A 27,990-nucleotide genomic window follows, 5' to 3' on the forward strand; every position below is an offset into this window, starting at 1 on the left:
AATAACCTCTATGAAGGACTCCTGTTAACCCCGACGGGTACATTTGTGTCACCTCAAAATGGCTTTGAATAGCTAGCCCTGTCACTTTGCATGAAGTGAACTACAATCTCGCTATACCCTGCTCTCGTGCAAAACACGTACGCCTATAGCTGTGAAGGAAGAACTTCTCTTTATTATTCACAACTAGAATGATGTCATGCTTCAAATACCCTTTAGGAATGAGTGTAATTTCTGTAGAAACAGTTTTGTATTGATTGTCCTTTATCGCTGCCCCCATCGAGTGTTTGGACGTATAAATTGGATGACTTTATCTATCACAGATAGCGTTATGACCCCGGGAAATCCCGATCCCGGGATCCCGGTATTTGAAGCAATCCCGATCCCGGGATTAACTCCAATGAAATCCCGGGATTTGTGAACAGCATCTACCAAGGCTTGCGTAGCGTCATGTGTCATTTTTTGGTAATAATGCAGTGTCAAAAACTAGACAGGTTGTCTAAAACATTGTTTCTTAACCTTACCTCCGTGCAGCGCCCCTTTTCGAAAATGGCCTACGTCTGGCGCCCCCACCCATATTTTAAGGATATTTCGCCAACAAATTACGAAACCGTCTATACGATGAATAAAACACCCGATTAGACTATATACTGATAACGAAAATTCTAAAGGTAGCTACTAACCTAAATCTAAATCCCACCATCTAACAAACTCAAAAGCAAACACATGCACATGCACATAGACTTCTACAGATTGTATATCTGGTATTTTAGTATTGGTAGGCGCAGATTGGCAAGTGATATACATTGAAATAAACTTAAAATGCATATCATTACTTAACCTACTATTTTGTTGTTATGTGATAACTCTTCAAGTCGTCATACATTCCAGCACTTGATACACAAGTTTGCGGAGGATTATTCTATGAAAAATATTGGACTTATTGCAATTTATATTTGACTATGAGCCGTTATTTTAATGTTAGTGAAATTGTGTCGTAATTTACTCTTCAAAAAGACGATATATAAAGGTCTACGAGCAGCAGAACTCAATATATGTCGTTGTCTGACGGGTATTCCTCCGTGCGTTTGACGCTAGTCTGCAAGAATTCTGTTTCTCTGTTTTCAGAAGCGGCCTTGGACGGCTTTAGAGATATCTAATATTCCTCATTTCAGCATTCATATACAAAAATTGCCCATAACTATTTATAGAAACAAACAACAACTGTTGTTCATTATATTTTTATGGCATATTTAGAGGTCACTCAGAGCCGCAAGAAGGCTACCTTGGAGCCGCGGTTGGGAATCACTGCTCTTGATGCTCTCATGTTTTGAGTCAGTATTACAAGGAATAAATGTTGTTTATGTAGCTTGTATTATGCGTATTTTACTATTTTGCTAATCCCGGGAAATCCCGGGATTGAGAAGCGAAAATCCCGGGAAATCCCGATCCCGGGATTTCAAATTCGATCCCGAAGTCCCAACCCTAATCACAGATGACTGGATTACGCATAAATATTTTGTAGTGGCATAATTTGCAGTGTAGACTACAGTGATTTCATCGCGATGAAATTGTTTGAAGTTTTATTGATCTCAACTATAATAGCAGGCACAAAAGGAATAGGTGAGTATCAATCGATACATGGCTTCGACCTTCTGGGGTGTCGTGCAAGACACACGATACATCCATGTGTGTTACAGATTTGTCGCATCCACTCCCCACACGTAATCAATTTCTTTCTGAATAATTATGTGCCGATTTTGTCGCATCGTATGGACATCGTGTCGTGAATGTTTGGATAAGATGTGAGGGAACTTAAGAGCAGTGTCATAAATGTGTAGTGGAACAATCTCCAAATTGAAGATATCGCAAATATGCGGCACATGAGGCTGATCCGTGGCCCGTGAATCAATGCTTAAAAATGAAAACGTGCTTTTATTACTCAACACATTTCCATCAACAGTCGAGGAACATAAACAACGAGCACATTCATATGACGCATTATAACTGCTCGACGGCAAAGTCACAATTAGTGACAAGTCTCTGACACTGACTTCAAATTCCGAGAAAGCTCAAACGTGCCAACGTATTTCAGAATTTTCAAGGAAAATAGGAACGAGTATTCATGCGATCAACAATATTCATTCACTATCGGCGTCATCACTTCAGTCTGTATATATTAGTATTGATAGATCAAAGATCATCCTAAAGGGAAACCTGTCATGTCGATTGAAAATTAGAGTTAAATCATTTTATACGTTTCTATTTTCCACCTTTGGTCCACGTAATTATGCACGTGTCATTTAGATCGCTAATTATACTTTCACCTCCATTTGAGTACCACTTTTATATAGGCTACTCTGACCAACACTCTATTTACGGACACACGCATCTTAGGTGATACGTGTGAGGACAAAGGCATACCTTGCGGAACCAACGACGATACTTGTATAGCCACGAAGAACTTTTGCGATGGATTTACACAATGTCCGTAAGTATTTCTTGTGATTGAATATCCGGTAACCTCGTGTCCCATTACCATGATTATGTACATCTGAATCGAAAAAGATGCCACTGAATACGGCATGTAGACAGTTGTTTCATATTTCAATAAACTTAGCTGGATTCATGCTAATTTTGAAATGATGTATATTCGTTACTAATTCAAAATGACTATTGACACTAAAAATGTTCGATGACATGTTCAAATACGGTGATATTGTGTTTATTTCGTGAGTTTTTATGTGAGAATTTCAGTCGTAAGATTGATATTAACTATGATAGAACTACTCTTTCCTTTCCAAATTCAAAGTGTAATATGTAAGTAAGTAGTCTTGCGTAAAAAGCTGTTAAGTAGAAGTAGATGTATAAAACACCAATCGCCTGAGTAGGTGACGCAACAATGCAATGCATACTTGAGTATTCCGAAACCGTAGAAGTATTTCGTCACTGACAATCTCTTTTTGACACAGCACACATAATATACGGCTGATTCAATACATGCAGTTGCGCAAAATAACTAAGGATATTGAAATAGATTGAGGCTCACGAACTCGGGGCCACATCTTGCCAGCCGCGTCATATTCTGCAGCCCGCGTTTGGTTCAAGATTCCAGACACATCAAAACTTATATTTGAATGCCGAAATTAATTTAGTTTCGTAACGGGTAAATAAGATCACAATGATATCATCTGAAATACGATCAGTAGGGCCCTGTCTGTAACAGCAGCGATCTGGAGTTAACGTAGTAATAAGCCAGACACCGACAATGATCAAGCCGCCTAAACAACCTCGCGTGAATTTCACTTATTTGGTGGCTATTTGTTATTGAATAGATATTGTAGATTGATCTTTAATGCTAGCATAGTCCTTATTATTTTGCGCAAGCCTATTATAACATCCAGGGAAAGCGTGTGTACAAATGAAAATATTGTATTTTAGGGAAGATAAGGGTGCTGTTTGGTTTCCTAGTACAATGACCAAACGGCACCACTCCAATGTTGCATCTACTTTGAAACTATTGCTTTCAGAAAGAAATACAGTGTTCGTCAGCATTGCCCAAGGAGACATTGCAAAATACGCAGGATCAAAACGTCATAGTAGTTTTGTGTTTAATAACCCAACGCCATTTCATCCTAAACATAAATGCAATCAGAAAATTAATTTATATAATTCTGTCTATCGCTTGCTATGCTGATTCAATTCACAAACGGTCTTAGAATGCCCCACGACAAATTGTACCCAAAGTGGACATGTTGATCCTTGCTAAACATTGCCAAACACAGGGCGTGATCCACAATACAAAATGATATCGAATACTCACTGCTCACCACAATATCTGATTTTTAGGATTTTAGTCACGATTATTTAACGTAATAAGTAGATATGTATAGCAATAGTTGAAGAGTAATGCGTTTAGTGATGCAATACGTAGAATATACGCGAAATCGTATAAACTATTATGTATTTGTTTTAATAACACAATATTGCTATCAAGTCGACAAGTGACCCCATGCCCCTTGTAAATTGATTTTCCTTGAAATACACATATATACATAATATACTATCAACATAACCCCGTAACATACTGCAATATTGATAATAGTGGGAATTACGAATATGTAATGGCCCATCACGTCACGTGTGAGGGAAAACATACTCATGCGTAATGATTCCTGACCACGATAAGTCTCTTCAGCTCGCAACGATCAAGATCACACTGGAACAAGACATTATATTTTGTTGTCGGATTGCAAAACATGTCCATCAAGCTTCAGGGTGTGTTAACAAGATGTGTGACATCCTCTATACAATGCATAGAAATGATTTCTTCAGCTCATATATCCACATTTGTTGCATAACCTGGAATATCCGTCCTCCCAATCCAGGCATAAAATAACGACTATAGTCTCTATTTCAATGTAGAAATGGAACAGACGAGCCATACTACAACAAGAGCAGCGGCTACGAAGAGCACGCACTATGTCGTTCGAACAGTGAAAACGGGTATAAATGTATACTACGTGAATCTCTCATGCCGCGAAAGAAAGATCTCTGTCACGACAGTAAGGCCGATATTCTATAATTGATTTCATATCCGAGTCAAGTCGTGAGCTAACGTAGGACATCTCAAAGCAGAGGTGGAATCGGTTCGTATACATCGCACTAGAACCCGACAGAAATTCGTGCCCAAAATAGTCCAAATTATAGGTCGTTTGTATTACGTTAGGTTAGGACAACCGATCTAATATTTTCCAAAGTTTATCAAAACCAGAAAAGCATGCACTCTGACCCCGCTTCCAACTCGGCTTCAATGTATGAAATGACAGGGTTGTAATGACTCGAGTCGCAATTTTTCGCTGCCTCGACTTGTCTCGAGTCATTTTCATAAAAATAGATGTTGACTCGACTAGACTTGACTCACTTTGTGTATTGACCCGACTTGTACTAGAATCTTTGCGCATGACTTGACCAAGCCATATGACCGGATGTAAATCTCGTGTATCAGGACCGATACTTTAAACTAAGCTGACAAACTCTTGATCTGTTTACAAAACAAGTTAAGAGTGAGTACTCTGTGTATTATGAATGCGAGGACTTCAATATCACCCAAGAGTTCCCCCAAAATAAGCAGAATCTGACTGCAACTCGGTAATGAACAGTTAACATTATGACATTATGACTTGGACTCAGTCTCGAGTCTCAATACCATAACTTGGACTTGACCCTTTACCCCCTTACATTTAATCGGACTTGACTCGAAGGGATTTAAAATGACTTTACCTGACTCGAGTCAAAACTATGAAGCCAAGTCACAAGATATCTTGTTACTTGGCTACAACCCTGGTAAATGAGTTTTTACTTAAGCTAAATGTGTTGTTGTTTATGGAATTGATGGTGTTTGTCGACCATTATGGTCATTTACACCAGGTCAGTTTACTTGATTTTTATTCCGTAGCTGCCGACTTGCAGCACGGCCCACTTCTAGGCTTTTATAGGAAACCGCTTACACGGATATATAAAAAAAACTTTAAGTGTGCTCGGCTGGTCAGGTCGAACTAATACAGTTATTATCATGTATATTTCATTTTAAACGTTTCCTTCCTCGCATTCCATATCCTGCTGGTGTGCGCATTATTAGTTCGTTTGATTTGAATTACTTCGGAATTACTATGTATGGCAGTAAATAGAGTGTAGGTCCTTTCCGTTTATTACAGTGGTTCTGAAAATTTACCGACACGTCCCCCTTGATGAAAATGAAAAATTTTGCTCCCCAGTATCGTCACATCAAAAATTATTAAAAAGAGGAACCAGAATGTTTGTAATCCCAACGCATTAGTTGATGGCATGGAAGGTGTTATGGATCATGGGAAACTTCAAGAATATGGAATTCTGACTATACACAGAGCAATCAATAGATGAAGATAAATCACGCAGGACGCGAAAAAAAATCCCGCTGAACGTTTTGTGAAACATTATATTGTGTTATGGTGGCACTTGGCAGTTGGCACATGGATATTTTAGCGATTTTGGTGCCTGGTTTTTTCTAATACCCCATTTGCGTTAAGCTGTAGCGTACGCGACCGTAAGCCAAATCAAAAACCACTTGCATAGCCACACGCAACCACCATTTACGCTTCATTCCGGGACATCTTCTGATTGGTGTCAGTCAAAATATAGCCTCAGTGTGTGGACTATGTATGGTACGACGCAATCATGGCATTTAAATTGAAACATACTTAAGATTACTGTCATTGTTGAAACTTGGAAGTTTCAGCAGAAATAAACCTAACTCCACTGGTTTATAGCATGAAGTATATTTGCTGAATTTCTTGCAAATAAAGTTTCCTCGCGAAAATGTAGAAGTACTCCTTTTCGATCATCTCCACGATAGTCATAAGTTCTGGAGAAGTTCCGAAGTGTAATAACTACATGACATATAGTTCAAAATGAACATTTTTATCTGATATTTGAAAAATATTTTATCCAGAGTATCCCTAATTTGAGGTCATGCGCTCATATAACCGAGACTCACGTAGGCTAACAGAGACAGTGTAATGGTACTTCCAAATTACGCGACAACTTCGCAAGTGTATACTGGAGTGCCTGAATACCGGTTATTCTGTTGTAAATGTAATTACCATTAGCAGAAACAGTTGAAAAGCGTTCATTATTGTTGCATGTTCGATGTTTATCATTGAGTCTACCGTATTCAGATTCTTCATGTCCGTACAACGAGTTCTCTTGCAACGACGGAGCGAGGTGTTTGAAGAAAACTTCATTTTGCAATAACAACCCGGACTGTCTGTGAGCCTTTTCACAAATCGCTACGTGCGCATTGCGCGGTACTGCTATATGATCACCCCAATGATACGTTATAGCAGTGTTGTTCAAACTTTTTCGTCGTGCTACACCCTTTTAACATTTACTAGAAACTCGTACACCCCTGACCACATAACTCACTGATTCCGTATTGCAAGCCCAATCGAGGGGTGTTCAACCTTGCTATTCACGGCCGTGCTTCGATTCCATATAGAGCACACGGCCTTTTTCCGGCGAATAGTCATCATAGCCCATTTGGACGTCATAAACTCATGTTAAATTGGCTACTGTGAACTTCGGACCGCCAAGAGCCCTTGTGGTGTTCTGTACCATCACTGATTTCTTGAGATATACCTTGCGTATAAAAGCATGAAATTGTAGCAGCAGAACACCCCACAGGCTTGATGATGACACATCTTCTTCCGCTTTCTATCAATCACTTTGTTCCATGTTGTTATTTTTCGACCTACCATCATGATTTTAGGCATTTACGATTTATATCTTGGAATCAGCCAAACGTTCGAGAAAAACACTCAATCGTAAGTCGCACACGATTCCGACTTGGTATTTGTTATGATGTGGATCATTTTCCTCTGCGGTTCACATTTGTACGTTGGGATTTAGATTACTCCAAGTCACCCTGAATCGCGCCAAGCGTGAATAAAATATTTAAGTTTATAATCTGTTAACGATTTGGGGACCAATTCGTTAATTCAAATTGCATATTGACGGTCGCCAACACACGCTTATTTGTTTTGTGTTGAGGGTCGCATAATTATTGTTTAAGGTCTGTATGCAACGCCTGTAAGGCTGACCAATGGCGAAAAGTTTGCTTTCAAAAATATGACGCGATCAGTCACTATCATTTGACGAGTTATTATTGTTCGTTGACTGTGACATCGGGCCATACGTTCTAATGTAAGACCGGAATCTGTCTGCGGGTCCCTAAAATCCTGTGGTAGTGCGTTGGCCGACCCTGCTGTATACGAACGGCTGCCGACCACTGTCGTGTAGTCGTATACGCGGTAAGTGGACAGTAACGGGTCAGCACGTACCTTGAAAAACCCCATCTGGTTTATATGCTAATAGAAGTCAACCTGTAATATGGTATTCTCGATACTACTAGCAATATGTCCACTATATGCTGAATTAGAGTAAGTATAATTTCGCCTTGGATGGTAGTTACTTTTCGAAAGTTCCAATCTTCTTGGGGCCAAATCAGTATATATTTGTGCGTGAAAATAGTAATCGTGATTACACGCGGGACAACCAGGATTTCGTCCTTCCAGTGACAAAAGTGATGAAATTAAGGAAGATCCAAACGACGACCTCATAGAGGGAAGATTTTGCTCCGGTGTAGAGGCTACAGGTCATCGGTGTGAACTACCGAAGTCGTATATATGTGACGGCATCTCGCTTTGTTTTGATGGTGAGTACAAACGATGTAAATGCGGTCAAGTCGACGACGTAGCTTAATTAATCAACTTCCACGCGCGTAAATAGCACTTATGCCTAGTTGCTATACAACCTTAGCCCATGCGGAACCAATGAATTGATTTTAAATAAAAGCACGTGGGAAGAGTCAAGATATACACACTTCTCTGGCTACACCTTTATAGTTACGTACCAACTAATATCATCCATATCATTCCTGTACATTTTTACGCAATATTTGATAAAAGATGCGAAAAATTGGGTATGAAAAATTGAGAAAAGTTGCAAAAAGTTGCACTATAAAATCCCTTCAAACAGCTTAAAACATCATAGCACATACATTCCAAGTATCTACGAAGCTGTCGGAAGCTGTAAAAAAAACTTGCAAAAGTTGCCAAAACTTGCCTCAGGTATTTATTACCATTAGTACCGATGTTTACGAATCCGAGACTACGGTTAATGTGATTAAACGGCATTGCTCAGGAATCACCAGCAAGTTTAGCTCAATTCACGACATAATTCCAACGATGATAACAATTCATTCTCTGCTGCATACTTTACATTACTGTGTCGCTGGCCATAATACGAAGGCCTGTGGTCTGAATGCGACCCTTCGGGATAGTTTATCCCCCCATTCATTACCCTGACAGAGTAGACGCATGGCGTAGAAAAGCCCACCTCTGAGTGCATGGAATTGTGATGTTGGATAGTCGGGACCGGACATGGGGGTAATCGCTATTAGTAATCGTAATCGATTACGACGATTACAGCATTTCCAAGTAATCGTAGTCGCAATTGATTACATTCGAAAAAATTCCGAAGTAATCGTAATCGCAATCGACTACTTCACATATCTAATCGATTTCTTTGTGAAAGAACGATTACTTTTTATTTGTACAAGGACTATGACATAAACTGAACATTCGTGAGCAAGGAAGAGATATTATACCAGGTTCGTGATAGCACAAACGTCTAATTTTCAATTGCCATTGCTCATTATTACGTCAGAAGTAGCCTATTAGCTTTGCTAGTCATTGCGTAAGAAATATCCACAGTAAATATATATTGAAAGAACACCCGCCATGCTGTATATCCGGTTATCAACACGTTCCACACGCCAGTACCTCGCAGCAGGATAATTAATCACCACTCTGCCTAGTTTAAAATAGTAACTTGTGTATTGATGTTTGGTTATGCTTAGTTAAATGCAGTTTGACCGTTGCTGCTTGGCGAGCAGTTGGCCCATATAGTACGTACGTACACCAGACAAAGATTTGAAATTTTGTACTCATCAAATAAAACATTACGGTTTCCACAACGAAGCATTAAAAGTCAATAGCTGCTGATATATATCATAACCGAGCCGTTTTTGCCGTTTCTCGTAATGGCAGCTTGCAGTACATTATGGGGGCAGAATTTTATCTTCTCTTCATCTTATTCTCATATGACTCTACTTGAAACGGGCGCCAATCGTTATTTCACAAATCTTTACTCGACATTGGGACCTGCCGTCAAAGCCATATATATCATGCTAGCGTGGGTTGTAGCTAGAATCAGGAGCAAAACAGCAATTCGTCCCCCAGTCCAAACGTTGGTCTTTGGCACCCATGGGGTAATATTTTCATGTTGAAGACTGAATTTCGTCAATAATATTGGTAATTGCATTATATTATTAATAATTTTTTATCCTCTCTCTGCCCCCGATGGTCAGACTTACCTATAGAGCTGGGGGCACGTAATTCATAATTATAACGTCTGGTATCTTGTTATAATTAGTTTAGTGTATGTTGTTAATTCGTGACCTCCGGTCTGTTATATAATCAAAAGATATTGTTGTATCCCAAACGTAGCAGACTAACTGAAAAACTTTCGTGAGACGAACACACAGATTGTGTTGTCTTTAATGATCGGTAGGTGCCCGGGTGGCATTTGCATTGTGGGCTCAGATTGGAAGGACCAGACTTTTAGTCATGCGCACCCAGCGCGGCTATTGACAATGGACACAAGTTTCGGCCACGCTCTTTCTAAAGTAGCACACTTCGTGAAGTCGCGTTTTGGTCGAAACTGCATATGTCTTTTGGTGTGTCGTGGTACGGTATTGACTGGAACCTAAATGCCCATTACTATAAATTAGGGTTGCATTTAAAACAAAAATCAATTTAAAGCAAACATATTTAAAACAAGGCCCGCCGTGTTTAAAACATATTTGTTTTCGTTTTTGTATTTTAAGCCATGACGTCACCAATGTGGATTGACATTGACAGTTCAAAATATAGGGCAAATAAAGCTCCTTTGACGAAATATCTGTACTATAACTGTTCAACAGATTATTTTGAGGGGTTCCAACCATCCCATATCGATGTACGTCGGCTAAATCGGGTGGTAATTGTCCGTAGGCTCATACAACATGTTTTTGGAAATCATATACACAATTATGGCATAATTTTACAACCTAAAAAGACACTATTCAATCAAGTCATTGGAACTACCAGTAACTACAGGTGTTCCACAAGGCTCTGTGTTAGGGCCACTATTATTCATCATATTTATAAATGATATTGTCTACTCCTCCCCAGGAAATATCACACTCTTTGCAGATGATACTAGTATTGTCACTTCTGGATTTGACTATGCATCTGCCATTGACAATACTAACTCTGAACTAGCCTCCGTTAGCAATTGGGTGTCTTCGAATAAATTACATATCAATCCTCTCAAAACCAAAATTCTAGTATTTGACTCTAAAGGATCTCTAAACAATGCGATCGCAGAATTCAAACTAAAGGACTCTTTGATTAGAACCAGTCAATCTGTCAAGTATCTAGGTATTATTATTGATGATAATCTAGTATGGGACCATCACATCAACTTCATAGTAAGCAAAATATCTCGTGGCATTGGTGCACTCTATCGCCTGAAGAAGCTGGTTCCGATATCACTTCTCCTACCTGTTTATCATGCGCTCGTCCACTGCCATCTTACGTATGGAATATCAGTGTGGGGCTGCTCTTACAAGAAGCATATCAACAAGCTCCAGGTATTACAAAACAAAGCCATTCGGATTATATCTAATATACCTGCACGTAGCAGTGTCAGTCCTGAATTTAGATAATTGGGCATTCTCAAGGTCTCAGATTTGTATGGATTTGGAATTGTAAAAATCATGAAACAATATAATGAAAGAACATTACCTGACTATTTCGACAACTTTCTTCAATGCCCCAATTCAATTCACCATTATTACACAAGATTCTCACAAAATCAGTCCCTATTTGTTAAATTGAATTCATCAAGACTGTCAAGAAATTCCCTATCTCATATAGGTGTGAAATTTTGGAACAACGTACCAACTATCTACCGTACTCTTCCTTATCATACGTTTAAAGCTCGCTATTGCAAATTTATATTATCCAAGTACTAAGAAGAACATATCTCATGACCACAGTGATGTTGTTTGTTGTTTTGTTTCATTTTATATGTTACAATAATATTACCACTGTGTACATGGGTCAAATTGTCTGATCACACTGTTAACTATGATAACCGTCCTTCACTAGTGATGCTGTCTTTTATTTACTTTTGTTTATTTCGTTACTCGTTGCGGTGCTACTCGACTGAGAGAAGAAATTGATTCATAATAATATTAATACTGCCAATATGCTTGGGTGACTCCGGCCTAGAAGACTTCGGTCATATCGGGTCTCCCAGTCTATACCATGTAAAATATAGTAGGGAAAAATGTATACTATTGGACGTGAATTGTTTGTGGACATTGCCTTTACTATATTTCATGGTTGACGAATAAAAGAATTCTCTCTCTCTCTCTCTCTATTTAGTTTTTTTTAAAGCCTTTGTTTAAAACACTGTTTTAAACATGTTTTACACAAAGTGTTTAAACAACCACTTGTTTTAAATGCAGCCCTACTATAAAGTATGTATGCTTCTTTTGTTGTGGGGGAGACGTATGCATTTCAAAATCAAGCTTATCTAGAAAGAATTTTCAAGTTAATTAAATCTCTCGAAAATACTTCATAAGTTATGTTGGTTTGAGAAATACTTTTGAGTCCCCTTCGAGCTCGCTCCCCACCATATTGGGAAATTTGGGGTGCGGCAGTCATGGACCTGGCAAGAATACAAATCGATGTGTGCGATAAATCGTCCTCTATAAAAATGGGCAATGGGTATATCATGACGTAACAAGCAAATGAAGCATCCTTTTCAAAGGAATGTAGGCCTTTTCAGCGCAATCCATATATTGTCTTCCAATATAACTTCTAAGATGCAAAATAAATGTAATCGTGAGTAATCGTGATTACTTTTCCAATGTAATCGTAATCGACTACTTCCTGATTTTGCTGTAATCGTAATCGTAATCGTAATCGCGTCATTCAGAAGTAATCGTAATCGCAATCGATTACATTCATGAAGTAATCACCCCATGTCTGATCGGGACTAAATAGAACGAACAATAACGCTGTGACCTGTCCTCTACCAACAAATCTTCCTCGCGATGGCTACAGCCACGTCCCAATATTTCAAGATAACGAACGTAATTCATATTTTTACAGATACGGATGAATGCTTGTGTGGTGATGATGAAAAATGTAAGTAAATGTATTCCGATTAGAACACTCCATTGTGACAATAGGCGTCGCACTTTTGAAAGAACCAATTATTAGGGATGGCGTGAACCTCTGAAAGGTTCAGGTTTGTGTGAACGCGAACCTTTTTGAAAGGTTCTGTGTGAACGCGAACGTGAACCTCATGACGTCAAGTGACGTCACACTGCTAATTTCAACCCTATATTTTAATGAAGTGACAGCCTATATTAATATACACGATACCTGGCGACGACTCGGGCCACATAATGCCACAATGCTGAAGTACATATTGACGTTTTAAAAGTCGCTAAATGTATCAACTGAGGCAATCAAATGATATAATAATCCCATAAACTCAATATCTTCCGTCGCTTTGATAACAATTTGGACGAGTACTTGCCAGGGAATATAAGCTTACGCCTTAACAGTCTAGGCCAGACCGGACAATGTATTCGGCGTCTGAGTGTTGCTACATGGATATTGAGCAAAGTGTAAAACGGGTTTCTATTCTTGCTACCGATATTACTCCATTAACAAGTTATACAGCAAAAGCCAACACCCCAATCGCACGGATTTGGTTTTTATGATACAGTAAACGTATGAAGTGAAGATTGACCCAGTGCGCCTGCTAGTTTTTTACATCAGAAAACGATATCAATTTCATTGATTGGTTGAATAAGCATCATTCGCTGACTACATGCGAGATAGTGTAATGGTTATGCGTCCGGCTTCTCGAGCGGTAGGTCGTGGGTTCGATCCCCGGCCGGGTCATACCAAAGACTCGAAAAATGGTATCCGCAGCTATCCTGCTAGGCGCTCAGCAATCACGGATAGCATGGAGGAGAAAAAAAACGGGGGCGCAGACTAGATGACCTCATGGGGCCGTATCGCAACTCCGTCGCCAAAGCATCTCGATGGTGCAGGCGAGAAAGAATATCATATCTCTCTCTCATATCTCATGTAGTGAATTTCGCTCTTGATGTTGTGTGATTGCGGGTCAATCTCACATCAGAGAGTCACAAACGGAAAGCTGGATATTTCGAGCAAACTTTCGTAACAAATCAAGTAAAATTTATGAGATTGTCAAGGTGCATGCTCTTGATCGTTTATGCTGCCATCGCGATGCATAGAGTGGCCTGTAGTTGAAATGTACTAAATATAATAATGAAGTGAAAATATTAATATATGAAAAAGGTTCACAGTGCAGAACCTTCCAAGGTTCTGTTGTGAACGCGAACCTCAACATTTCCGAGGTTCACACACAGAACGCGAACGTGAACCTCAACCTCACGTTCACACCATCCCTATCAATTATATTCCGAATGTGGTGGTAAAGCAGTCATCATCTAGGGAACAACGAATAATGGATTGTTTTCAGATTTCATGGACAAATCGTGTTTCCGATGTTTGTCAAATCGGGGCTACGTGATACCCATTTCGAAGATGTGCGATCAAGTGTTCGATTGTCCCGATTTCTCTGACGAGTGCATCTGTGAGCCGAAAATTCGTCCACAGATATGTAAAAATCTCGTTTACGGTATTGCATACTCATTACAAATAGAGCCAATGTGCAATCGTATTCACAAATTTATACACAAATGCTTTCAGGTGAAAATGATACTTTACAACCATCGTGTAAAAACCAAGATGGTCAACCAATTACACTCCAAAGACGGATGATTTGTGACAGCAGGTGGGATTATTGAACGCAGAGCCGATAGCGACAATGGTTGATTCTTTCAACGAGAGTCGCTGATGTAGCCGGCCATCATTGTAGAAGAATCCAATACCATGAGCAGTGGGCACATCTGATAGCCCCAACCCCTTCCAGGGGAGTTCACCGAGCATCCATATCTTTTACCAATTATTGCTCAACATCAGGGTTGTGACCAAGCTGCACGATTCCGAGTCACAATTGAATTTAGCTGTTATAGTTTTAACTCCAGTCAAGTCGAGGTATTTCAAATTTACCACCGAGTTACGTCCGAGTCCAAGTCTGGTAGTCACAGGTCGAGTCCTAGTCGTAGTGTTATGACTCGACACCTAGTCCAAGTCATAGAGTTTACTGTTAAATATTGAGTTCAAGTCAGGTACAACTCACTTCTGTAAAACTAATGTAATGTAATGTAGACTTAATGAGCAGCATCGAAGGCCTCGTTAGGGGTGGTCTAAACCTCTGAAAGGTTCAGGTTCGTGTGAACGCGAACCTTTTTCAAAGGTTCTGTGTGAACGCAAACGTGAACCCCCATGACGTCACGTGACGTCATATTGCTAATTCCAGCCCTATATTTCAGTGAAGTGATAGCCTATATTAATGTACACGATATAGCGAGGACTCGTGCTACATAATGCCACATTGCTGAAGTACATATTGATGTTTTAAACGTCGCCAAATGTATCAACTGGGGCAATCAAATTATATATTATTCCGATAAATTCAATATCTTTCTTCGCTTTGCCAACAATTACGACGAGGATTTGCAAGGGAATATAAGCTTACGCCTTAACGGTCTAGGCCAGACCGGACAATGCATTCGGCGTCTGAGTATTGCTACGTTGATGTTGAGCAGAATGTAAAACAGGTTTCTATACTTGCTACCGATATTACCCCATTATCAAGTTATCCAGCATTAGTCAGCACTAGAGGTCGACCGATTATCGACATGGCCGGTTATCGAGGCCGATATTTAGAGCTTTCCCGATTATCGATATCGGCCCATGAAGGCCGATATCGCGGCCGATATTATATATTTGAAAAAAATTCAAAAATTTCGGAAATTCAATGCTCCGTGTTCTCAATCTCATGAAATCGACGACGCAAAGGGCGATATATGACTGATTTACCCTTGCAGGACGAGTTTAACTGGGTGAGCATGCAGAGAAACTATGCTTCCTGAATTACAATTTACCTTTTCTGGACTGACCTGCAATTCTGTATCATATTTTGCTTTTTGGGTTATCCCAAATTTCATCGAATGTGCACAATTAAGCAATAATTCTTTTCAATTCTTGTCAATGTTATATTGAAGTGAAAATTGTAATATATGAAAAGGTTCACAGTGCAGAACCTAACAAGGCTCGTTTGTGAACCTGAACCTCTAAATATCTGAGTTTCACACACAGAACGCGAACGTGAACCTCACGTTCACACCATCCCCAATATTCATGTTCTCACTCCAAACATGTCTATTATATTTTGTTGCCTATTCAGCGGTCAATCAGAGCCGCAAGATGAGTAGCTTGAAGCTGCGATTGGGAATCACTGACCTAAGTGAATCGATTCTGAATCGAGTATTAGGCGTCGAGTCGGGTATTCGAGTATGACTCACTATCCCGGCAAAACGTTATGAATGATGTTGGGAGTTCACGTGTGTAGGACTACTTTCTATTTGACAACAAATAATACTACATCACCTTTAAGATAATCTGGTATTGTTTCAATCATACATATTTCGTTGCACCATGTAAATGTAGTGGGATGATCGTGACTTCACAGACATATCATGCTCACAGACTTGCGTAGCTTTGCACCACACGTTTCGTATGCTGCGATATCACCTATGGAGGTTTCAAGGCTCCAACATTGGAACGTAGTATCCAAATCATAATTCTCGTTGGTGGATTCACTCTTAGGAAGACAAGACAAGACTCAAAGAAATGATGTCGCACTGCTGACCCAAATCATTAGAGTTGATTGTCGATTCAGATGCGAGTATACTCGAAACAAGGTTTCCAGTTCCAATAACACGTAGTCGACGTTTCTCTCTTACTTTTTTGATGTCAAAAAATGTCAAAATTTTGGTGCAAAATATTACATTTTTTGTTAAATAATAATCGCCCAAATGATGAAACAAATATTTCCGGTAGAATTGTACATGATTCGGAAAAGCTCGTCATCAAAATCAATGACAGACTACATTTAAGAATGATATTTTTCCTCATAAAGCTTAATAAAAATGATGATTTAATTGAAACTGGGTCATGTTTTGTAAAATCAGCAATGTCCATGACCATTATAAGTTATGACAGCATCAATGCGCAACTTAAGATGGCAAAATGGGTTGATCACTTCGTTTCCGCCAACGCTCTGTTGTTTACGCCAGGAAATTCTATAATGCCAAAATGCCTATCGTCTCCGGTATAGAAGCAGCATGACAATAATATTTATAACGTTACCGTTTTTGATACGAGTTTGATGAGATTTTTTCTGAGTAGGTCTCGCAGAAAGTCCTCAGGAAATATTCAATATACCTCATATGAGTTAACAACATACTAAAACTAAAATATTCTGCCAAACGTAATTCAGAATCATCGTTATTTCAAGATAGTTTACTTACATCGTTGGCCAGCCAGTTTGACTGTCACAGACTAGCCACCTGCGCGGTTGATGTAAGACTCATGAGCACCAAACTCATAACCGCCAACCGCACAAGTCTTCATTAACTATCTTGAGCGGGCCGAATATCACAACAGGTGCTACTATTCACGTAATCTAGATTCTGGAACAAACGTGACAACACCACAGTCTTCCATCAGTTGGCTTTGATGACTCAAGTTGTTTTTTACATGTCAATACTTCCCTGTGATAACCCGTGTTTACCACAGAATTATGTTTTTCAGTGAAGACTGCGACGACGGTATTGACGAACGAGATTGTCATCGAAAGGGTAAGATTAATATTATTATTATTATATTATATATAAGGTAAAAAGTGGTAGTGACGCTTATCTCCCGTAAGGGTCTGGCGCACCACGGTCCGTAACCACCTCCTGGTATAATTAGCTTTGCAATGTAATTCAACCTCGGCTATATACGGATCAGAAATTAAAGGATTCTACGACATGATATCACGAATTCAGCGACAGGGGTAAAGGGTAGGATAATTACCTACTAATCTATATGTAAATAAGAAAGACCCAATATTGTTTTCAGTCGAGGCAGCCCACTGATTAGGGCCGACTAATGGTATATACCAGTGGCGGCTCGTGAGAATATCGGGTGGTGGGGCAAGGGCTGCAAGCGACTTTTCATCAAGATGACGTCACAATGGCGTTTTCCAACGTAAGCAAGTAACTTGGTGGTACGGTAACACGAACTTCCCGACAACAGTGATTTTAACGTATGTGCCGCGAGAGGTCTGCTGGTGAGCTGTGACTTGAAGTGTGGTAACTGCGTAAACGGCGTACGGGACAAAGATTCGACAAGGTTCATGTTCGCACTATACCTGACTAATTAACTGCAGAAATGGAAATGACTATAACTCGAGGGATTGCGTAATCCTAACTGGAAAGGTCAACGAGTTCGGACACATACGTAATTGTTATCTCATAGATTTGGCCTGTCATATTGAATACAAAACATCATTCTGAAGAACTACGGATAGCAGCCTTGGAAATTCGGTCCCGGTACAGCATAGGAGATTTTGACCTTGAGGCTGGTGACTGTCACACGACACATACGGCTTACGGTCTATAGTGTCTATATGTCTGCTGCAAAATCGCCTTTGGAAAATATATCACCGAATAAATACGTGGATGAAAGCCGAAAACTTGGTACACTGTTACATGAAATCATCGAGAAGTAGCCTCATGACCGTTTTCGGTATGGTACACTGTCAAGATTAATACGAGCAGACCAACACCGAATTTTGCGTAAAATTTACTGAGGAATAGGCTGATCAAGCGATCAGCTGTTAGCCGCCATCGAAAACGAAACAGCTATCGCGCTTGACATGGGTTGTAATTGTAAGCAAATGGCCTGAAGGCCACAATTTCACGGTGAAATTGACATTGGAGATATAAAATAAAACTAAATATTTGAATACAAACCGAGGATGTTAGTAAACTGTTTCATGAAATCATCATCTCATCACCTATCTCAGTATGGAACACAGTTAGCGTTTACACATATACACCGACTTTTGCGTGAAATCCGCAATGCGTTAGGTAGGCTAAGTGTCAGATCAGCGCACATCTATACCATACTCGACCTTGATAACGAAATTACTGCCCTAATCATTGAGTACCAACCTTGAGATTTGGCACAGCGTCCGATACTAAAATCAAGACATACGATGCAAAAGCTCATGGCGGATCTAGCTGAGGAGCATCGTTAAATGACGTGTCAGCTCTCACTCGACTTAGGAAACGCAATTACCACTAACCTAGTTCAGTGACAAACTTGAAACTTGGTACAGCGTTCGATACTAAAATTAAGACTTACCGTACCAAATGTCATGACCGATCTCGGTATGGAACACCGTCAAAATCAATGGATACCAATACCGGCTTTTGAGTAAAATCTGTTTGCGATACATAACGGATCAGCACACACTCAACTTCGGAAACGGAATTACTACCCTAAACTTTGAGTAGAAACCCTGAAACTTAGGACAGTGTTAAATACTACCATCACGACATGACAAACCAAGTTTCAAGAATTATCATGGTGTGCAACACCATCAAAATCGACCTATACCAGCAAAGGTCGACTAAACGCATATGAGGGTAACCGAGTTCAGATATAGATACGATTGTTACATCACACCTTAGGGGCAACCAGGCTATGTTGCCCTACCTGCTCGGTAATTTTATGAATAGGAGAGAGTAAATCACTGTTTCTTTATTGTGCGCGGCTTTAAGAGAATAGACAGTGAAAGCTTGTTATGAGCGCTACCGGGGCATGCCCCGGCTAGGCATTCGCAAAGCGGAAACATGGAAGAGAATTCGATTTTCGCAGAGACTACGCTATGTATGGGCAATTGGGCATTTACAAGCGAAAGGACAAGAAGAATACGATTTTCGCTGTGATTTCGGTATATATAGATTGCGGTGCGTCTATAAATGGTAACGAATTGTTATTGAACAGAATTTTAGGTGGGGCAATGCCCCAATTTCCCTATAGGACGAGCCGCCACTGCTATTTACAAAATACATCACTGCTTTCTCGATCGGTATATCATGGGTTCAAACTGTGGTCGCGTCAGACTCAAAGGCTGGTTTGTGAAACTGATATTCACGACTTCACCACTATAGGCACCGAGCGCTCCGGGATTGCCTTAAGCTGAATAATAATTGTGCTCACTCTTGAACGTTATGAATGCTTGTCATCTCAATCACCAAAGCATCGAGATGTTGCAGACGAGAATTAATTTCACCCTTTTCATTTTATGTAACGGTAATATCTTTCCCTCACTGAGTATGAATGGGCACTTGGACAATGGTATACAATGGTATACAAGCGCATTTAAACTCTATAACTAGACTGACCAAACTGTCTCATACTGTCGTAAATACAACTAATCCTAACTCGGGGACACTGTGACTAAAGCAGTTTTACCTCGTGTTAAGGTCTTCATAACATATTGATTAAAATGTATGAAGATGTCAATGTGAAGCGAGCCTAATAATCGTGAAATCAGCGTCAGTAATTTCACGTTTCATTGTAATTTATACTGCTCTATCAGCATGTTCACGGAGAAATGAAAAATGGCAACGCGGATAGCGTTGCATTAAAAACAATGTTTTAAAGCACTTTGTTTAAGACATAGGCTATTTTAAACAGTGTTTTAATGTAAGTTTAGCGTAGTGGTATAATCCACCGCTGCAACACCAATGGGTTGCGGGTTCGAGTCCAACCGAGGTCGACTCCCTGAAGGTTTATCTAGGGTCCTCCTCGTCATCTTATCCGTGTAAGCGGTTTTGTTGTCAAGTAAAAGCCTAGAAGTGGCTGTGCTCCAAGTCGGCAGCTACGGACTAAATATGAAGAAAATAGGTCTGGTGTAAATGTCCAATTGACCATAGTAGTCGGCAAATACCATGAATACCACAAACAAGCCAACAGTGTTTTAAACAAATGCATTTAAAAAATATCCTTTTTTTCCAACGTTGTACGATTAGGCCATGATTGTTTAAATACTTTCGAAAGACATGTAGTATGAGCCTACGGACGGTTTGCTCGGTTTACGGTCGGACGGTTTACAGTCGACTTACACCATATGGATTGGCTCGAAATCGTCGTCGGATCAACAGGTAGCCTATAGAAAGTAGATATAGATCATTGGTACGGAACGGGTGTTCTGATGATGACGACCGCTGACCGTAAAAACACTGCATAGTCCTTGTTAAAGATATTTTGGTCGGTTTATGACTGTGGTCGAAAGAGCGATATTTACCTATATTTTCCATTGCCAATGGCAATCAAATGTGACGTCACAATAACCGTTGAAGATGTCATGGCTGAAAAATAAATAAAAAACATGTTTTGAATATGGGCTATGTTTTAAACATGTTTGTTCTAAATTCAAACCTAAATGCGGAAAACAACCAATATTTATCTCTTGGATATTTTATTCATAGCAATTGAAAGCTACGGTAGTGCAGCTCTGCAGCAAACAAATGGATGAGATATAGTTTTAATTCACTGCGAGTAGGCCTACGCACCAGATCACATTTCGCAGTGCCAAGCATGCGAATTGTTACGTTAATTTAATTACCGATTAATCATTTTCACCAGAGGAGGAAGTCTCAAATCCTGGAGCTGTTCAGCGTAAAAAGAAAAAGGAATTTTGGTGTCCAGATCAATGCAGAATATGTGAGTTGAAGCTTTTACGGTCGATCGAGCAGTGTTTGTCGTCTTGGTTATGTATAATATGGTCCTATGTAAGTTTCTCTTTGTTGTATTCAGTTATCGTAGACTCATTATGGCGTTATGGCGGATCATGTGATATATTACTATACAATAGAACAGGGAGTTGCGAGTTATATACGAAAATGAGTACATCTAAACATTTTAAAGGCTGCTGCACACTGTCTTTGCGACACGACTAAAACAGGTAATTCCCCGATCATGTCGCGCTCACGATCGTGGTAGTTGCGCTTGCGTTCTGCTGCACACTGGGACACCGAGTCGTAACGTAGGCCTATCTGTTCTGTACCATCCTAATGATTTCGTGACTGTATAGGTTCTTGGTTATTACTGTTGAAGAACACATCATGATACTTCCTACACATATGTGTTTTCTATGTGTACTAACAGCATTTTGCTGATGCTTCGAAGGAATACACCATAATGCCAGTAAGATATTCTCAAATTCGAAAACTCAGTTAAATATTTCAACTCAAGACGCAGATGCACAATGTACAGTACCCAAGATACAAGGAATATAAACAAGAAGGTGAAACGCCCTGACATAGTCCATTAATCAGATATCTTTAAAATATATGGGCCTACTCTTCTTGGCCTACCGGTTCTTTCGTAATATCAAGCATGTCAGTGGCATTGGGGGGCTAGCGGTCATGTTCTCTGTTATTCATCTTGTATTCTGAACATATAGTAATCTAATTATCAAATATATCTTAATTTCATTCTTCCATCTTTAAGTTATCAACTTGAGGTTGAATTATTCTTTTTCTGGGCTTGTTGGATATCATACAGCGCACTGTTTCAATCCCGCACAGCCTTCACTATGTGTAACCCTAGATAAATTACGCATCTGGTACACGACTACGACTACGTTAAATTAGGAAGTTGAACGATTAGAAAAGATTGCAACAGCAACGTCGAGATAAGAGCGTGTGCTTATTTTGTACTGCGACTGAGCCCGCAAGTCGCGACAAAGTTGAAACGCAGCCCACTCGCCGATGGTTTGTTGCGTAGTCTGGCGACGCGGTGTGCATGGTTTTGTCACAGACAGGCGCGATTCTGTCGTTTTGTCGTGTCGCGAGAGCCGGTGTGCAGCAGCCTTAAAAGTTGTATACGTCGTTTGACAATAGTAATTCTACCCAGTGCGATAGAAGTGTACAATGCACACATACAACGTACTTCTGATAATCCCTATTCACTGGTTTTCAAGTTTGTTTACCTCGCTGATCGGTAAAACTTCAAAACCAATCTCGCGAACTAGTGAAACTTTAAAAATTGAAATTCACCCAAAATTTAATTACGAGAACTTAAATATAATGTTGGAAACTCCATTTATTGATGCCTTTTTGGTACTAGATATTTATACGTGGCTTTATTGAAGATATTGCAAGGTGAAGTCTTGTTAAATATCAGTAACTTCATTATGATTGTTCGGTGCCCTTTGAAAGAAACGTGAATATGCTCTATTATACTGCCAAGACATGCTTAATTGAAGCTTGTTAAAAATCTCCATTTTTATATATAACTTATCCGAAAAGAGTTATAGGCTACTTATTGACAGTTTCGTATAACATTTGTACCATTGTGACGAACGCCTAAAGTATACCATGAAGTCTATATAACGACGCCATGCAAAAAAATAGGTTCCACCATTCTAAATAAGTGAACAAATTTGATGTTTATTTCTCCAGTCAATGAAAAAGCAAAATTAAGATTTAACTAGGATTACGATACGTCCTCTTTTAAGAGGATTTGTCCTCTTTTTTGACTTTTTTGAAAGTGTCCTCGGAGGACGTCCTTTTGTCCTCTTTTTTGAGATTTTGTCCTCTTTCTTGAAAATTTAGATCAGATTTAGAGCCAAGTGCGAGTGATATGCCGTAAATTAGAACAGAAGTGACGCTCCGGCGGGTATTTCGGAGTGGAAAACGGTGATTTTAGCTCTGAGCGGAAAGATGACCTTTTTTTTAGTCAACCGGTCACAAAGTGGAAAAAATTCACCGGTTTTTGAGAATTCTTCTCCGGTTTTGCAAGTCTCAGATTTCTGAAAAAGTGTCCTCTTTTTAGATTTCCAAAATATGGTAAACCAAGATATAACATTCCGATATATCAGGCAGACCGACGGAAAACTTGTCACGAACAGGCGGCTGAGAACCACTGCCGTATATTGTCTTTACCGATTTACGATCCTGAATCTAGCCATACTTTATTGCTTGTGCAGTAGCAGGCCTATTGTCGGCTTGGGTCGGTATACTCCGTACCAGCAGAAGCAATAAAATACCGCTAGTCTCGACGATTTGTTACTATACAACGGTATTGAATCAAATTTGCCTTGTCACCCGATCCTTTTTCTCGTGTTAGTTCACAAATAACCAGAGGTGGTTAAAGTAGTCAAGAAAGCTACGCAAGTAGAAGTAGAAGTAGCGACGAAACTATCTACTCGAGTACGAGTAGAAGTACTTATTCCCTAAGCATCCCAAAACCACTTGAAGTAGAAGTAGAATTGACTGACTTTAAATCTACTCAAGTAAGTAAATAGTTCTGAAAACGATCGTAATTCGTTCACATGGATTGTCAAAAGGTGCAAATTGAGCTATGCGAAAGGTGTCGAGCTTGTTATATATTGATGCATACCAGCAGGTATCCAATTTTCGACAGCATAAGCATTCGTCGGCATCATGCGTTGAAAATGAAAGTATTGAAATGGAAACGCGATACTAATCCTCTGTTTACTCCAACAGCACGTTCTAAAAAATATCATGGTATTGGCGCCCTCCCCTAGATTTAAAGGCCCTTACTTTAGTCGAAGAGCAATACGAAGAAGTTGTTTAGGATACAGTGTAAACACTTTGCGCGATTAGTAAATATTGGTAAAAAATGTGGTGGATCGTAAAAATGCAATATTGTGTAGCTTTATTTCCGGAAATTGAAGGCATTTCTTCACTTGCTTTTATGTTTCAACGTATGTTATCCAGACAAAAGAACTGATATTAATTAGAACTCAAAGTATATGATACTGGGAATTGCAGTTAAATATAATTACTATTTCTTAAAGCAGAACATGTATTTCATGTCTTTAGTCCAGAAAGTTTCGGAAGTTGGTATGCTAAAACAGCTCTGAAACTAAAAGTCATAGTCCACTTTTCCGGATTAGGACAGGCCATGGACTGTTAGATAACGATGTTATAAGTAAATTCTAGATCGCAAAACATCGGTTTTAGACGTTATGATGAGCCATATATACTATGCTGAAATATTTCATACGGGCGAAGGGCGACAATGCGGTGTGAACGGAACCACGGCAACCCGCTACCGAAATCAAATTCACCGATACTTTCGTGAAATCATACTGATAACTCCGTAACCACTGCGCGCGAAGCGCGACGAAATTTCTGTGCTTTAGTCAACATTTATTGAAATTAAATGTTGATACTCCGTGAAAACAGCCCCGAAATTCCTCAGCTATCTTCCTGATTGGGGGAATAAATTAATTCTACTACTTGACAAACTGAAAATAGCGAAAAGTAAGTAAGTAGATCACAAAATATTACGAAGTAGAAGTAGAAGTAGCGAAAATAAGATATACTTGAGTAAGTACCAGAAGTAGAGGAAAACTACTTGAGTACTTCGAAAAACTAGAAGTACTTCGTTACTGACCACCTCAGCAAATAACCGGCTACCAATGATTTTTCCACCGCGAACTTACCATAGTAGTATATAGTACATAGTGGTATAGTATCCTCAATGGACATCAGCATACGCCTTTCCTTCACAGAACGCAGCTTCTGACATTATATTACTGCAGCTCAACTTTCTCAGCAGTCTCGAAAAAGACGTTCATGTCTCCCAACTGATTATTATTTATTGTAGTGAAATGAAGTGAAAAGGCACTTGCTTTAATGAAAGCAGTGCAAAACTACGTCAATCAGTTTCTAAGGTTCTATGTTTCCTCGAGATGCAACACAATGTGATGGAATACCTGAGTGTATCAAATTCCAAACAGAAGAATGCGTGGAGAAATGTCATCCCCAACCAGCTTTCTGTGGTCTGCTTACATTTGATCGGGGATTGCCCAAGTAAGCGGAATAGAATAGAGTATCTTTATTGCATTGTAAAAGTAATTGTTTGCAGTAACCCTACAATCGAATCACCAATGTCGCCAATGTCTCTACAACTATTATACTTGAGTAGCATTATACCAGCCGTTCTTAACTAAGAGTCCATGGATGCCTTTGTGGCACGAGGCACTAAAGCGGGGGTGGGCAAACTACGGCCCCCGGGCCGCATGCGCCCCGCAACACTGTTGTGTGCGGCCCGCGAAAAAAACATAAAAACGTTGTAAAATGCTTACTAAAAATCAAATTACTGTGGGTACTTGATTTAACTTTTTCTTCTTATATTTCAACATGACAATGATTAGTTATATTCTTACCAAAGTATTTTTTTAATTTTATTGATGTCGCGATAGCCCGACCTCGCTAGTCGCGACCCATGCACATTGAAAGGTTTCAATTGCTGAACATACAAAAAGTAAAACGTAAATGACTCAGTTCGAACCACGAGGGTGATTATTGATTGGCAACACGAGCAGGTATATTACTTTTAGTGCTGTACTTGGAAAAACCGATTAGCTAGTGTGTTAGAAAGATTCATTTTTGTATGTGTAATATTTGAAGAGCTTCATGGCGGTACAGAACTTCAATATACAATAGAAAAAGTATATTCATATTGAAATGAAAATATTCGGGTTCATTTCAATATGAATATATACTATTTAATTGTATGTGTGATAATATTTATATTTATAAAATTAATATATTGTAGTAGCGTAAAGGTAACATGGTTATTATGCTGTCAGGATTGTTTGCGCTGGAGTTATAAACCATAAGTACAATATGCAAATCTATGAACGGATCGTTGCACCCAGTTCTAAGAATCGGGACATCCGACTTTCATCTTTAATTTTGACAATGAGGACGACCAGCTTATAAATTCAGGTCAATGTTACCGTCGCGTGTACATTATCACCAAATCAATGTTTGGTTTGTTTCAAATATACAAACACACATATATACATATATATATATTATTTCCATGTTGTCGGTCACTATATAATAGGGTTACCATATTTTGGAATCGGGAACGGAGGACGCTTTACCAAATCAGAAAAGTTAGTTGACCAAGACCGAAAACAGCCGATTTTGCTACTTTTCCCGAATGACTCGCTCGAACGTCCGTGTCAGCTATTTAGAGTCAATAATTTTCATTCGAACCTTGACGATATTGGTGATATTGTTGGCATTGGCGACATTAGCGACGTTGAAAAAATAGATACCCTCGTATTGACCAAAGGTGGCCTACTTCTTTCTGATTGCGATCTACTGATAATAATTATTACTCTTCGTGATTGAACAATTAGTCGCACCAACAAACGTCACTGTACAAATCATTCTCAGACTTGTACCACAAATTAATTCATATTTCCAATTGATAAAAAACAGGAGCGACAGTTTCATAAAGATTTGTGTGTCCAACTAATATGAAAGTGGAAATAATGGTCCACGATTTTCTTATTATTTTATCAAATGAATCATTGAGGTGATTGAATCATGATATTGTTTACCAGTTTTCCGTAGTCAGATGTGCATCTGTCAGTCAGTTTATCATGTCATGATTTGATGCAGGTCGTAGTAATAAAGCGATTCACACAAATATTGAACCATAACATGAAGGGGTGTGTTTCCCATATTGAAATATGTCATACTAAAAATCTTCCAACATGTTTATAATAGTCCATTTAACGGAAAGCACTCCCACCACCTTAAAATGTAACATTAAACGCTGCGAATTATTATTATTTGAACCAATATGATGTCTTGCTTTTGAAATTAAATCAGTAATAAATATGCGGCCTTGGTGGTACATGCATTCGTTTGAATATAGACAGTAGATACTAACGTCTGCGATGGTACCGTGGGCCAATGCTTACCTGCTTTAAGAACGCACATTCAGAAATATAACAGTGATATTATTATCGACGTGTTTGACCGGCAGTGAAGTCGCGATCGACGTATCGTAGCTACTGGCAGATATGCCTACTAGAAGTTAGGAAGCGAGCTTCTTTAATTGGTCAAGGTATTACAGTTAACGCAGGCTCTTTCAATCGAAACTGTAACGCAATATGATAAATTCTTTCCCCTATACAGATGCATAAAGGATGGAAGAAATGTCACTGTTAGTCCGAGCGAGATTTGCGATGGAAGAAAATTTTGTGACGCTGATGAAGATGAAAAGGGATGCGAGAATCGCCGGCAAGTGACATAGAAGATAACAATTCATTAGAACTATTGTTAAACATTAATCATTAATAATCGTCAGTTATACTTTTATACGATCAAGGATCGCACTATGTACATTGTGATACACAAGACACAATGCGATGAAATGAACGGATGCCGAAACGACCAGTTTCTGTCTCCTAATCTGGCATCCACCT

At 39.3% G+C, this 27,990-nt stretch overlaps 2 protein-coding genes and 1 long non-coding RNA gene across 3 annotated transcripts in view; 2 read left to right on the forward strand and 1 right to left on the reverse strand.

Moving 5' to 3' along the window:
- Positions 1-27,990, forward strand: part of LOC145458778 (uncharacterized) — a 264,884-nt gene that overhangs the window by 32,339 nt on the left and 204,555 nt on the right. The window lies entirely within an intron of this gene.
- The window catches only part of LOC145459414 (uncharacterized), a 229,606-nt gene that overhangs the window by 27,654 nt on the left and 173,962 nt on the right, over positions 1-27,990 (reverse strand). The gene's annotated exons all lie outside the window — the stretch shown is intronic.
- On the forward strand, positions 631-27,867 carry LOC145459329 (uncharacterized). The gene is made up of 12 exons (XM_080337973.1): positions 631-1,620; positions 2,395-2,488; positions 4,423-4,562; positions 6,714-6,804; positions 8,109-8,248; positions 12,822-12,857; positions 14,233-14,391; positions 14,463-14,547; positions 17,475-17,521; positions 21,369-21,446; positions 25,450-25,570; positions 27,701-27,867. Exons 1-12 carry the CDS (start codon positions 1,563-1,565, stop codon positions 27,816-27,818), a joined length of 1,167 nt encoding a protein of 388 aa, XP_080194099.1. The 5' UTR covers positions 631-1,562; the 3' UTR covers positions 27,819-27,867.

Source organism: Botryllus schlosseri, chromosome 16, assembly GCF_051294905.1.
Source record: "Botryllus schlosseri isolate E-star chromosome 16, Bs_hap1, whole genome shotgun sequence".
Taxonomy (NCBI): domain Eukaryota; kingdom Metazoa; phylum Chordata; class Ascidiacea; order Stolidobranchia; family Styelidae; genus Botryllus; species Botryllus schlosseri.

Bases quoted from the DNA above. Each gene is read 5' to 3' on its own strand.
- LOC145459329 (XM_080337973.1), top strand. From the start codon at position 1,563: ATGAAATTGTTTGAAGTTTTATTGATCTCAACTATAATAGCAGGCACA. The intron at 4,563-6,713 runs GTAAGGCCGATA...TACCGTATTCAG, and splicing joins GAAAGATCTCTGTCACGACA to ATTCTTCATGTCCGTACAAC. The intron at 25,571-27,700 runs GTAAGCGGAATA...TCCCCTATACAG, and splicing joins TTTGATCGGGGATTGCCCAA to ATGCATAAAGGATGGAAGAA.